The 13,812-nt window shown below is 36.2% G+C and overlaps 2 protein-coding genes across 2 annotated transcripts in view; both read right to left on the bottom strand.

Annotated features, from left to right (window-relative positions):
* Nucleotides 1-2,610: 2,610 nt before the first annotated feature.
* LOC139871549 (kinesin-like protein NACK1) lies at nt 2,611-8,308 on the bottom strand. The gene is made up of 14 exons (XM_071859256.1): nt 8,068-8,308; nt 7,886-7,975; nt 7,684-7,784; nt 7,486-7,602; nt 7,292-7,373; nt 7,116-7,183; nt 6,807-6,866; nt 6,559-6,683; nt 5,850-6,048; nt 5,157-5,267; nt 4,971-5,063; nt 4,007-4,867; nt 3,073-3,401; nt 2,611-2,979 (listed from the first exon to the last, which is right to left on the bottom strand). Exons 1-14 carry the CDS (start codon nt 8,306-8,308, stop codon nt 2,652-2,654), a joined length of 2,805 nt encoding a protein of 934 aa, XP_071715357.1. The 3' UTR covers nt 2,611-2,651.
* Nucleotides 8,309-13,188: 4,880 nt separating this feature from the next.
* The window catches only part of LOC139870926 (uncharacterized), a 34,889-nt gene continuing 34,265 nt past the window's right edge, over nt 13,189-13,812 (bottom strand). The window contains exon 9 of the mRNA XM_071858686.1: nt 13,189-13,455. Within this exon, the coding sequence (XP_071714787.1) occupies nt 13,189-13,455 (267 nt within the window). The remainder of the gene's footprint in view (nt 13,456-13,812) is intronic.

Raw genomic sequence — 13,812 nt, 5'->3', positions numbered from 1 at the left:
ATACTTCCTTGGGATTGAAGTAGCTAAGACGTCCGAAGGATTTGTTTTGAGTCAACGGAAATACACTTTGGACATCTTTGCTGATTTCAATTTTAATGCTTGCAGACCTAGTGCTTTTCCTATTGAACAAAATCATAAGTTAGATCAGTGTGAGGATGCACCTAAAATTGATGCTACATGTTATCGTCGTTTGGTTGGTCGACTGCTTTATTTGCAAGCTACACGACCTGACATTGCGTATTCGGTTAACATTCTCTAACAATTTGTGGCTGATCCAAGGCAACCTCATATGGATGCTGTAAATCAGGTCCTTCGTTATATAAAAACTACCGTGGGACAAGGCGTTCTACTACCTCGAAATGGTGGTTTTAATCTATCTGCCTATTGTGATTCAGATTGGCTTGGTTGCCCTTCCACTCGTAGGTCGCGAACCGGGTATATACTACTTCTTGGTGGTGCTCCGATCTCTTGGAAATCCAAGAAACAATCAGTTGTGTCTCGCTCTTCAGCAGAAGCAGAATACCGCTCCATGGCTTCCACAGTTAGTGAGGTTTTATGGGTGCGTTGGCTTCTCAAGGATTTCAATATTAATTCTGTTAAGCCAACTCCGTTATTTTGTGATAACCAAGCAGCGCGTCATATTGCTAACAATCCAGTTTTTCATGAGCGCACAAAACATGTTGAAATGGATTGCTATTTTGTACGAGAACGAGTTGAATCAAAGGAAATTTCTCCTTTACATATCGACACGAAGATGCAAGTTGCTGATCTTCTTACAAAAGGGTTGGGTGCTAAACAGCTTCGATTTCTACTTGACAAGTTGGGCACTCGAAATCTCCATGCTCCAACTTGAGGGGGAGTATTGAAATTATGAATTAGTATTAGTTTTCCATTAAAATATTGTTTCCATGTTTATCTCCTAAACTTGTTGCTCAAGTTTAGGATCTTTATGTATTGTGTATAAATACACAACTTTTGTTAATGAAAGATTTAATTCGATCTATATTATTTTCTATATACACAATCGATATTCATCCTCAATTTCTCAATCAGCCCATAAAATATGTATATATATTTTATGGTCAGTGTAAAACAATTTAGAAGGTTTTTACTTCCGTGTATTAAAAATACACCGTACCTTTCACCCGTTTCATTTGTTCAATCCGTTTGACCCTTTTGTTAATCTTTATTTTTTTATGTGTATCCATTTGACATGCTAGAAATGAATGATGAGTTGAAATGGATATGTAATGAACCAATTTGTTCAAAAATAATAGCAACTCATATTCCAGATCAAGTACATAGCTAATAATATTATTAAGCTCACTTGTATCACGAAATCCTATGTTTACAAGTCTGATAAAATTTTCTTTCTATCATCTATAAATCTCTCTGAATCTTAATATTGTATATAAATGAATGTTTCTTTGAATATGAGCAGCTCTATTTACTGTCTATATTTGTAGTATGCTTCACACCATCATCTTGCATATACTCATACTGTTAATTCATTCACAAACTAAGTATATCGTATATATAATAACTCTCCGCACGAGGCGAGTTTACACTAGGGGTCATGGGGTCCCATGACCCCACTATCTTTATAATTATTTTTGTAATATATTCTTAAAATCGTGTAGGACACCACTAAATTTAACTATGGGACCCCATATATTTGTAGAATTTATGATTTTTTGAAGGTAAACATACTAATTAGGATGAGTACTTTGTAAAAGAAAAAATTATGACCCCATTGAGATTTCATCCTAGATTCGTCACTGCGCACGATACTTTAAGTTTAAAAATAATACAAGTATCTTTAACAGATTTCTTGAACTTTCTACAAATCTGTGCTGATTGCACAAGTAAATTATCAGACAACATAACCAATTGCAAAATCACGATTGATTATGATTTCATACACAATTGCAAAGAACACTAAATGTATGAACGCATGTAGACCTGTAACGAATAATTGCAGGCTTCATAAACTAGGTTCTGGTAGATGAAGTAGACTGAAGACGACATGGGAGAAGCCACATAGTGTTATTAATTCTCTCCCAATTTTATAAGAATGAGGAATTGATTTTTGTAATTTAATTAGTTAAAGATTACATGGACAGTCCCTATAAATAGTTTTAACGGATTCAGTTAACCTTCGTTAGGGTGAGGGATGAAATTGGGACTTTAAAATGCTTTTAAAGATGAAAAATGCAGAAAATAAAATACAGGGATGAAACGGGCAAAAAGGAGAAAACAAATGGACAATTTTCTCTTGGGAAAAAAACTCATTTTAAGGACTCTTTATGCAGTTTTTACTTGGGAGGGATGTAAACGACTAAAAAGCACCAACACAGGGACGTCCCATTTCTGATCATGTGGTGTGGTGAGTGTCAAATTTTCAAATAACTCCAAGCGCATACTGAGCTTGCTCATGAACTTCCAAAACATGTATCGAATCAAGATCAAGAGTAACAAGTCTAAAAAACATAAACACTTGTATAAATTTGAAATTTATAGATCAAAAGTAACAAGTCAAAATGAAATAATAACTTGTATATTGAAATTGAAAAATTCCATATACATAACTTAATAAATAAAGAATGACTGCCCATTCTTACTTGCAAAACCGAATTGATCTACTTAATCTCTCACAAATTGAGAAGGTTTGAGATCGGGTTCCACCCCATAATCCAAGGTCTATTATTAGACGGGACCACAAAATTGAGCTCAAACATTTCTTTAGATAAGTTTCCACCTTCACGGAAACCAACGAGCTTTGCAACAATCTCTGCACTTTCTTGAACATGTTCGCTATCGTGGGGATTAGTCCATAGCTTACTTATGAACTGAATCTTACGCTGCTTACCCTCAAGAGGAACGTCCCATTTCATGTACAACAATTCTCTCTCTTCTGTTGTCAAACGTGTCGTTAATCTCTTCGCTAGGAAGTCCCTTTCACGCTTCAATGATCTAAGACTAAACAATAGATATAACGATTTAGACTCTACTAGCAAATTGGCTTGTCAAACTAAAAAAAAAGATTAAAAAAAAAAAAAAAAAGGAGATAACCTTGATGATATGGAGATTGTGGGTTCGTCTGCACCACGGGCTGGGGTCGCGTTTCCTTGTTGGGCTAAATGTTGTTGTAGCCAATTAAGTCGCCTAAGTTCAACTTCCATGTATATTTCATCAGCAGGGTCACCTTTAAATAGCATATAAAACTGGGTTCGGTGGATAATCGATACAAAGCAAACATCCCAAAGTTCTATTATGTTTTGTCTTTGTTCCCTAAATGTTATATGCCATGGAACTGGGGAGACGTCGGGTTGTATATCTGCAGTATTCTCATCGTTATCCAGGTCATATCCTGCTGCTTCATTAGCTTCGAGCTCAAGCACCTGTGTAGAAGCAGATAATACAAAATTTAATTAACGTTAGAAACTGGATTGAAAATGATAGATGAGGCAAAAATGAATCAATTCACAAAATGGGTCAAATTCGGGTTGTGTCAAATGGGTGAACAAAAAAATAGCTTGAAAGGAAACTGGTAGAATGGGTCAAAACAAAAAGTCCTATTTTAATTCACGAAACGTCATCTTAAAGCATGTTATTATAATTTTGATTATCATCAACGTCACTTAAGTTCTCGTATTTGATGCAGTAATTTGGACTGGAAAAGTGTTTTGGGTCAAAGCAGAGCCGAGCAGACCCAAACCGACCTGGGCGGGAAAAAAGGTTGCGTTTTGGGCCAAAGCAGACCCGAGCCGACCTGGTCCAGTAAAAAAAACTTGCAATCTCTTTAAAAAGTAATTTTTTACAGCCTTGTAAATTATATTTTACAAGAAATTAGATCTATTTTTGCAGGTCGCAGTTGACACACTGATTATTCATGGTTAAGTTAAAATCTCTTGGAAAAACAGTGTTTTGACCCGACCCGACCTAACCTGCCCAAATTGCCACCTCTAAAAGTGAAGGGAATACATGATAGTCAATGTATTGTTACCTGGCATACAAGTAGCTGCTTTTGGTATTGCAGTTTAGCAACACGTTCTTTAAGCTCTGTAACATACGTTCGGATGCTTCTCACATTCTCTTCAGCTGCATTTTGAAACATCTTCTGCATTTTCCTCATATTAACCGAACTCGAACGTCTATACGGCGTATTCTCCTTCGACGAAACATCTCCCGTTTCCTCACCCTTTACATTCTCTTTCTCACCTTCTTCAGGAGCTCTATTTTCAGTATCACCTTCCAACACATCCCGAGTTGATGACATCAGCGAGCACGGAGACCTTATTAAACTAGCCTTATTAACCGCATTACTTGAAGTCAAAGGACTGGTTGACTTATTCTTCTTCTTTGTTTGACTTTTAGCTTGTTCATTGTTAGGAAGAGACATGATGAGTTTATCAATTGACTTCTGAACGTTTTCGAGCTGTTCTTCAAGGTTAGCTATGTTACTTCCTTGTGAATGGAGTCGGGTAATTTCATCTTTGAGATTCGCACTGACACTTTTGTTGACCGAGACCATTTGGTCAACGTTGACTTCTTTTTGGGCTGGTCTGACTGCACACATATCACGTATTTCTGCTTGTAATTTAGCAATTGTTTCAGCTGCATCTTGATTACCTTGTCTATGGCAAGCAACTTCCTTTTGCAAAACTTCTAGGGCTCGATTTGCTTCTTCACCTAACTGTTCTTGAAGGTGTTCGAGTTTCCTGATTTCGTGCATTAGCGTAAATGGAGCCGTTGATGATTGCCTCATACTTTGTCTAATTGATGCGTTTCTTGTTTTCTCGATACGTGTTGCTTCGTTTCCTTCAACGACAGATGGTAATTTTCCAGAAAATTGTGGCTTTAATACCTGTGATTATTGTTAATTCAGTTACAAAACTGTTGCAGAGTATAATGTGCCAACAAAAAGAAAATCATCATTAATCATTAATAATAATTTAAAAAAAAAAAACCTTTGGTTCTTGTTGAAGTTTACGACGAAGCTCTTCGGCTTCTGACTTTGCAAGGTCTCTCTGTCTTCTCAGATCCTCGATTTCCATTTCCATCTTTAAAACGATATTAAAAGAAAAGTAATATTAGAAGATCAATTAAAATGATATAATAAAAGTATTGGTTAGACTAAAATTGGTATTACATACTTGACGAATTTTCGAATCTCTCTCATTGGATGGATCAGGAGTACGCAACTCAGCTTCGAGTCTGGAAACTTCCTTTTGTAAATGCTTAACCAATTGTTTGTCTGAAACAACCTGATCAAGGTTTTTAACAACAAAACAAGGACCCTTTTAGTCTTTAGATTCTATTCAAAAGAATAGGTTGCCATTTTAGCCCATGGTTCAAACAGGTAAGATAAGAAAAGAAAAAATTAAACACAGCCTGAAAGAAGTGGGCTGTAACTTGCAAGTCACCTATACTGTAGTTTTGCATATCAATGTAAGAGTCATTTTGATGCAATATAATGTTAATCATACATGACATATTTTGATGCTTTACATTACAGGTTGAAGTGTTGTGGTCATTGTATTTAAGAAAAATATCTAATTATTGATACATTATAATGTTAATCATACATGACACATTGATTCTTTACCGAAACGGTTAAAGTGTTGTGGGTCAACCTAAACGTACCAGAAAAGAGCATTTAAGAGGTCATGAGATGGAGGAAGTAGTAAAAGTAATAATATTTGACACTATAACTATCTAACAAGTTCAATAATTCAAGTTAAGGTCAACCCACCATGCTCATTCACCCAATACTAATACTAAAACATTAACTATTTTGACTTTGTTACCCAACCGAAAGTAAGAATTGTGGGAAATATTATACTTACCATGTTGATTTGAGCATTATTTGTCACTTCCTTTGCTCGGGTAGCAAAGAAGAGGGTATTTCGAGACTGTTCCACATGGCTAGAAGCAGGACTTAAAGTGCATATAATAGCCGTACGCGCATTTCCACCTAAAGAGTGTTGTAGTATGCGAGTTAACTTAGAATCCCTGTATGGTATATGACCGCTTTTCTTTCCAACACTGCAAAATAATGTTTAATCAGAAAATATACAACTAAACACTATTAGATTAAAGAAAATCATGACTTATTAATGGTAATCTAAATGCTAAATATCGTATTATCACATCATTTGAGAAACCAATAGTTTAAAGGTAAACATTTGAGCAACTGATAACTGAACTCTAGAAGGTTAATGAAACTATAAATTAGTTGCTTAATAATTGCTTAATTAGTGTAATAATATCCTACCCGTCAGAAATATACCCAAACTGAATACCTAATGCATATATACATGGCCCCTTAGATATGAGCCATGTAGATTTTTCTTTTTTTAGACTGGTTCTAGTGAAATAACGTGACACTCATCCCATTACAAAGAAAGGGAACGTATAAATAAAACAATGATGGCTAGAGACAGCCTTACTTACAAATTCGGACAGTTGGATATTACTTTGGGAACTAGGTAATAGAAGCTGACAATTAACATATAAATGATTTACTTATTCAATATTAATTACACATCTACTGACCTCAGCTTTCTAATCACATTTGTCAGGGTCATCAAGCTAAGGTTGATATGGCAACCTTCCCTGAGCCTGGCACCGTCAGCATGTGTCTGCGATGCCCTTTCACTGCCTGCTAAATCTACAAAGTTCTGCACAATATTGCAGTTAATGGTTAGATTCCAGTCTCTCATCTTTCACTTATATATACATATACAGACAAAATAAAAATGCAAGTATAAGAAAAAAGAGTCCAGTTGAGTGTTGAAGTATACCAGGCTTGAAACGAAAGACCTCACGCAGTCTGAAGTCTCCCGGAGTGTGCTTTCTATTGTCTGCATTGTCACATACAAAATTTATTACTAGTTTTCATGCGTTCTTCATACATTATAAAGGTGACTGTATACACTAAAAAAACTTTGGGTGACTTGCAACATATTTGACCCACTTGCTAGTTCACTTTATAGTTAAATCTTATTCCTTTGACCCCTTTATATAAATGAAAAATTAACCCATTTACAGGTGACAGACACCGGTAATTAGATGACAGTACACTAAGTTTCTTAATAACCTCATATACTTACCAGTCTAATTATTTGGTGTGATCGGGAACTAGTATCATTTAAAGCAGTTTCACCAACTTGTCTTTGAGCTGCCAAGCATACAAAAGAAGCAAGATTCAGCTACCAAACAAGAATTTTTTGTACTGTATGGACTTGAAAATCCAAGGCTTATAGATACAATGTCTTTGAACGCTTACCTTCACAAACACTGATTAAATTTCTTAAATGTTGATCATCTGTCGCTGTTTCCTCCACTAATTTTTCAACCACTGTTCCTTTCTGCATTTAGAACAGGCCAAAATGGGTTACAGGGTTTGGGTAAGAAATATCAAAATATACCGAATTAGGATATTGGATCTTATCGACAAAGAGTACAAATTTTATATACTACCTCTGGATCATCTCGAAGCCTAAGATTTCGTCCAGACTCTGCATTTAGCAAGTCCCGTACATTCTCGTTATAAATTTCTAATCCTGAAATCTTGATTCTGAAATCCCTTTCTGGAGTCTGTTATTCCATATATCAGTCACATAGCTTATGGTATGGGAAAGAGAGAAAGAATAAGTTAAGATGTATGTTAGAGGTTACCTGCAATATGTGCTGGTAAATATCATTAACAGCTTTTTCTGTAATTCCTCGCATAGTAAAAGTTTTACCACTGCTTGTTTGTCCATATGCAAATATGGTTGCTGAAAACCAACGCAGGTATCATCCATTGAGCATACATAATGATCTAATGGACAAGTATACAAGAAGAGTTAATGAAAAATTAAAAATATTCTGATGTTACCATTAATGCCCACTAAAGCAGACAAAGCAACAGTCTTTACTCCCTCCTCATATACAGCGTCTGTGATTGTTGCAGGGCCAAAAACTTTATCTGAAAGAACATGAACCGTTCTCATTAGCTCACACAGAACCTAATGCACAATTAGAAAATCATAAAACCAAAATAGTTCATGAGAAGCATACCAAATGTAAAAGAAGTTGGTTGAATCACACGCTCGCTAGCAAGTGGTTTATATACAATTGAATGATCATCAATGCACTCCCAGGATACACTGTCTTTAGCAAGTTGTTCCCTTTTATTTAGTGGTCTTAATCTTACAGTTACAACAATTTTCTCTTCTCGTACTCTTGATCCCCCTGGTGTTGATATTGGTGTCCGTTCGATTTTCGCAGCCGGGGTACCAGGAGCATTCTTTATTGTCATCTTGTGTATTTCCTGATATACATCAGCAGAAGTCAATTTTATAGTAATACCTATACCTATTTAAGCTAGTCCTGTTGATACATCATATCATAAATTAGTTAAACCTAAACCAATTTTAGGTCACAACTGTTTACAGTATTTTACTACTAAGATTCTTATATGTATCAACCCTTCCCTTTTGTCTCTGCATTCAGCTCATTACATAATTCACATAATATTAATATACATATATAATATATAATCTCTAAAAAGTTCAAAATGAGTTGTTTCCTGTATTATATAATTAATATATAAATAAATCCTCGCAGTCTGATTGCACAATTTTCAAACTGATTTTGCAGATTTTATAATCAAAATGAGAGATTAAGCCAGATATCTCCAAAATCAACTTCTATATACAAGAGAAGTTAACTAATTACAAATTAAATTCTAAAGAGAGAATGATCTACAACCAAGGATTAAGTAAACTTGATGATTCCATTTTTATCTGAAACCCTAGATTTAACGAATCATAACAAAATTACAGCAATAGGTAGCTAGTAAGACAAAAGTTAACTCTAAAATGGAAAGTACTGACCAATTACCTCAATCAGATCTTCAATTTCAGTAATTAGAGGATAATCAGGTAGAGAGAATTTCGAATTTGTGTGAGTGCGGTTGTGTGTGATATTTTTGGGAGGTTAAGAAAAAGGGTATTTTGGAATTTATGAGTCTAACGGCTAGTCTGATATTTATGGTACACGTTTTAAGGAGATAAACGGCGTCGTTTCAACAGAACGAGACTAACGGGTCTGATGATGGCATTAAATATTACGTAACTTAGATATAAATTTGTTTTGTATTGTATGCAAAAATATATTTAATATTCAATTCAATTAATTTCCGACAACGTGACCACCGATTGTGGCTTTTTACTACTAGTACTAGTATCCTATGTCGAAATTTGTTTTGTATATTTCCATACTAGATTAGTATTTATTCAATTATGACTGAATAACGATGAAAAAGATCTTTGCTTTGCTGCGAGATGGACTTAGTCGATTATCGAGTAGGTGGTTTTTGTCGGTTAATAATCGGTTAATTGAACGTAAAAAAAATAAAGGAATGAAAAAAGAAGGAAAAAAGTTGTAAAGAAAAGAACAAAAAAAAGTTCGTAACGTGGATAAGAAACTCGCGTTTCGCTGGGGGATGGTTTTGGTCGGTTAACGGTCGGTTAATTGAACGTTTAAGGAAATGGTTAACGGTTAGGTAATTGAACATTTAAAAAATAAAGGAATGAAAAAGGAAGGTGAAAAATGGAAGTGAAAAAAGTTTGATCAGTTAACAATCAATTAATTGAACGGCTTAATAAAACGGTTGACAGTTGGTTAAATGAACGTTAAAAAAACATTTGGTTAATAAAACGTTTGGTTAAAAAACGGTTAAAATTATTAAATAAACGTTAAAAAAAAGTTAACGGTTTGTTAGTTAAACGTTTAAAAATAAAGAATGAAAAAAGAAGATGAAAAAAAAATGATTAAAAAAATAGCGGTTTATGCTACTCAATAGTTATATGCTTTTTCATTTGTTCCAATGTAAGTTGTATACCCCAAAAATAGCAATTTATGTCACATACTTTCAAAAAGTATATCAATGTTTACAAAAAGTAACCTGCTACCTGCTAAACTGGTCATCTTCATCTTCTACAGAAAAATCAGGTCATCTTCATCTCCATCCATGACGGCTTATGGTGGTGCAAATCGAAAACACTTCAAAGCTTGACCAAAACTCATCAAAATTTGCAGTTAGTTGCGGTAGATCATTCTAAACATAAACCCATTGATGGATTTCACAAACACATAACCAAATTACTGAAATCAGTCGATTTCAGTAACAATTTTTCGAAACAAAAAATGCTCATAACCTGATGAAAACTTTGAGTTACCTTATGAGATTTTGAGGAAACATTCACTAGACTACCAATCTTTCCTTATTTTTACTTTTTTCATATTCGTGCTAAACTGGAAAAAATAAAAATTGACGGAGTAAGAATCAAATACGGAGTAAGAAAATAAAAATCAAATATAGAGTAAGAATTACTTTGGATCTGAAACAAATGGGTTGATCTTATTAATACCTGAAAAAAAATTTCCTGGAATTTGATCGTAGAAGATGACCGAAAAACTAACGTGGCAACGAAGATTTTTCGAAACAAGTTAACAAGTTACGTTGGTTTATATTAACGCACTCTTTTAAATAATATAGCCCACTAAAACTGCACTTGGAAGGATTGAGCCTCATATTTATCCTTCGTAAAGAATCAAATGTCTTTAGGATATCTGATAATAAATGCGCCTCGGTATTGCTTTTGATGACCAAGTCATCCACATACGCTTCAAGGTTTCTTCCAATTTGCTCTTTGAAAGCCGCATCAATTTCCCGTTGATAAGTCTCACCTACATTTTTCAATCCAAAAGGCATCTTTATATAATAGTAAATACATTGATTCACATGAAATGTAGTTTTATTCTCGTGCTCTATTGCCATATGAATTTGGTGGCACCCCTCACATGCATCAAGGAAACATTTGAACCAAAATCTTGATACGGACTCCACAATCCAATCGATCTCGATCTAGGCAAAAGGTAATTTTCTTTTGGGCAAGCTTTATTGATGTCCTTGAAATCGACGCATGTGGCCAAGATCCGTCACTTTTTTCACAATCGCAGGGTTAGCAACCCTTGGTTCTGTACCTCTCGCAAAATGTTTGCACACACCAACTTATCAACTTACATGTGTAACCATTTGCTCCTATCCAACGCCATGCCATGCTTCTTTTACGGTAGGGGTGTGAGGCTTAGGTTCACATTTAACTTATGCTCAGAAATTTTGCGCGGAACCGATGTCATGTCAGCCTTACACCAAGCAAATACATCGATGTTTGAAACCAGAATATCACGTAACTTTATTTTAGTTTCGTTTGATAAGTTGTCCCCAATCTAGATCCTCAGACTCAGATATTTAGGGTTCGCGAGAATTGAACCACTGCGCACATGTTCATCTATTGTTAGCTGCGACTCGGGTGCGGTAATTGACGCACATAGAGCATCCTCTGTTACAGAATGGATAGTAGCAATTCCTTGTTTTATTGGAAACTTCACCATGCCATGAACCATTGAGGGTAAAACGCCAAACGTTAGCAGCTTTATTCGCCCTAGTAGCGCATCGTAGCGCGAATAAGATCGCACCGCACATAATTCAATTTGTACTGCCCTCGAAAAGGCAGGATTGTCTTCATCTATCAACTCTAATTCTAGGTCTATGCGCCACAACGGCCATCAGATTCTCTAGAGAATCCTGATAATGTCGTTGTAGGAGCGCGAAGATTCATGTTATACGGGAGCTGCTTGAAGCAATGCTCATACATTACATCCACACTGCTTCCTATATTGTCGTGTAATCTCTTTATCTTATACCACAGTCCGTAATACGAACTCGAATGATTATGGGCTCATGGGATCGGTTAACATACTGCACTGGAGGAAAAGATATAGGGATGACCTCCCATTCTTCTAATTGTTGCGCCTTGCGCCTTTGACCAGCTTGCCATGTGTATACCATATTAATGGTTTATCTACACGTATTACTTTGTTTGCACCCTTCTTTTGCCATGGAATTTTTTTCCCCGATGCATGACTATGCGACGTGGACCCTTGCTTCTTCGAGGGTTTTGGATAATCAAGATCCTCACTTTTGAGGCACTAAACCATCCGCTCGATAAATGCATTGCATCTTTTCACATCGTTTCCATAATTGTCGTGAAACTCACAAAACTTTGCTTTATCCCGCATGGCGTATTCTGACATTTTGGTTGGTGCATTAAATTTTTGGAAGTTTGGTTACGTAGCAAAGGTTTCTTTCGGAGTTTCGTTAAATCGCGTATAAGAGCGAAGTTTGATTTGAGAAGCGTCTCTTCCCTTGATTGTTACCATCATTACTTTTGCGGAACTTATTGCCATGCCTAGACGACCCTGATCCTTGATTACCATTGCCACTCATGTGCTTTGATCCACCAGCCTACCCTGGTGTGAATCATCATCATTGTTTCTTTGATGATATGTTCCCTTGCCCATGTGTGTTATCTTCACGGGTGCGCATATGTTCGTACGCGTCTTTAATTGCTTTTGAAAGGGATCTAGAACCTTCATGCGCAGACACTACCATAAAGTGAGGTGTCGATCTCTGCAAAGTCCATGTATGAAACCTCATACTTTCTGAATTTCGAGTAACCCATGAATCTTTGCCACTTCCTTAGTATACCGATAAATTTATTGCCCCAAAGACTCTCTTAACTCTTGCTTGATATCATGGCACTCGACGTGCGTCCTTTTCTTTATGCCTATGTAATGAAAATTCAACTGAAATCGTGCACGCAACTCGCTATAAAATTGATTGTTGAGGGTGGTAGGTTACTGAACCACTCCTTGACAATTCCTTGCAGCAAAGTAGAGAACTCGAGGCACTTAGTTTCATCATTTCAAGCTTGAACGTGCGTTGTCCTCTCATACCTTTGTAAGAAATCATCAGGAGGATCAGTTGTACCATCGTACCACCCCATTGTTAACGGAATGTTCGGGGAAGTGATTAGCATATAGTTAGTGATATGAGGCACAAGCTTCTCGTTTGTTGGTGCAGTTTCCATGAAAGGTTTCACCTTGTCCCCCATTATACCTGCATACAAGTTTTTGAGCACTTCCTCACTTTTACTTGGTATCTTGAATGTCGGAACATACTCTTTCAGTGCGGATTAAGTTATTATTGAACACTTCATCATTTTTACCTTGCTTCCACTTGAAGATTCCTAGTCCGGTCCTGAAGTGGGATTGGGAGTCATAGATCTCCTAAGGAGATGATGCATGAAATGCGCGCCCCTTTTGCAAAGGCGTCTCGACACTGGTAGGCTCCCCAACATCAATGCCGAATTTGTCTAGGTATTCACATGCACTCAAAGGAGTAAGGGTGCGCCTTTCAGTGAGACTTGTCATTTTAGTAAACGTTGTTTGATAAGGAGTTGAATATTTAGGCATATAGCGTACATATGTGATCGGGATATGCTCTGTGCTATGGTATGGAGGCATTGTATGAGGTGGTGATTCATGTCGTTCTCCCTGTATTGCCGGGGTAACAGAAGTTACGGTCGACGTCGTTTCTGAAAAAAACAATGGAGGCGCCCTTTCTTGTATATTTCTAGCTCTCCTTTCTCGTTATTTGTTCTTAGCGGGGGTCTTTTCCAGATTCTTTGATTTTGATCATGTCGATCATGTTTGTTGGGGACGAGATGGTTGATTGTTTCCAAACTTATGACCTCCTGCCATCGTATCGTGCTCCCAGTTGTGAAACATGTTACACAACAAATCATAGAAGGAAAATAATCGAGATTTATTTGTTAAACATAATAACTTATAAAACTCGATGTAGTTTTATTATGGTCCCACATATGGCATCATTTTATCGAACATGTATTC

The sequence above is a fragment of the Rutidosis leptorrhynchoides genome, chromosome 10 (genome assembly GCF_046630445.1).
Source record: "Rutidosis leptorrhynchoides isolate AG116_Rl617_1_P2 chromosome 10, CSIRO_AGI_Rlap_v1, whole genome shotgun sequence".
Taxonomy (NCBI): Eukaryota; Viridiplantae; Streptophyta; class Magnoliopsida; order Asterales; family Asteraceae; genus Rutidosis; species Rutidosis leptorrhynchoides.
The sequence above is the reverse complement of the archived record's forward strand: the minus strand, read 5'-3'. Positions and strand labels throughout refer to the sequence as shown.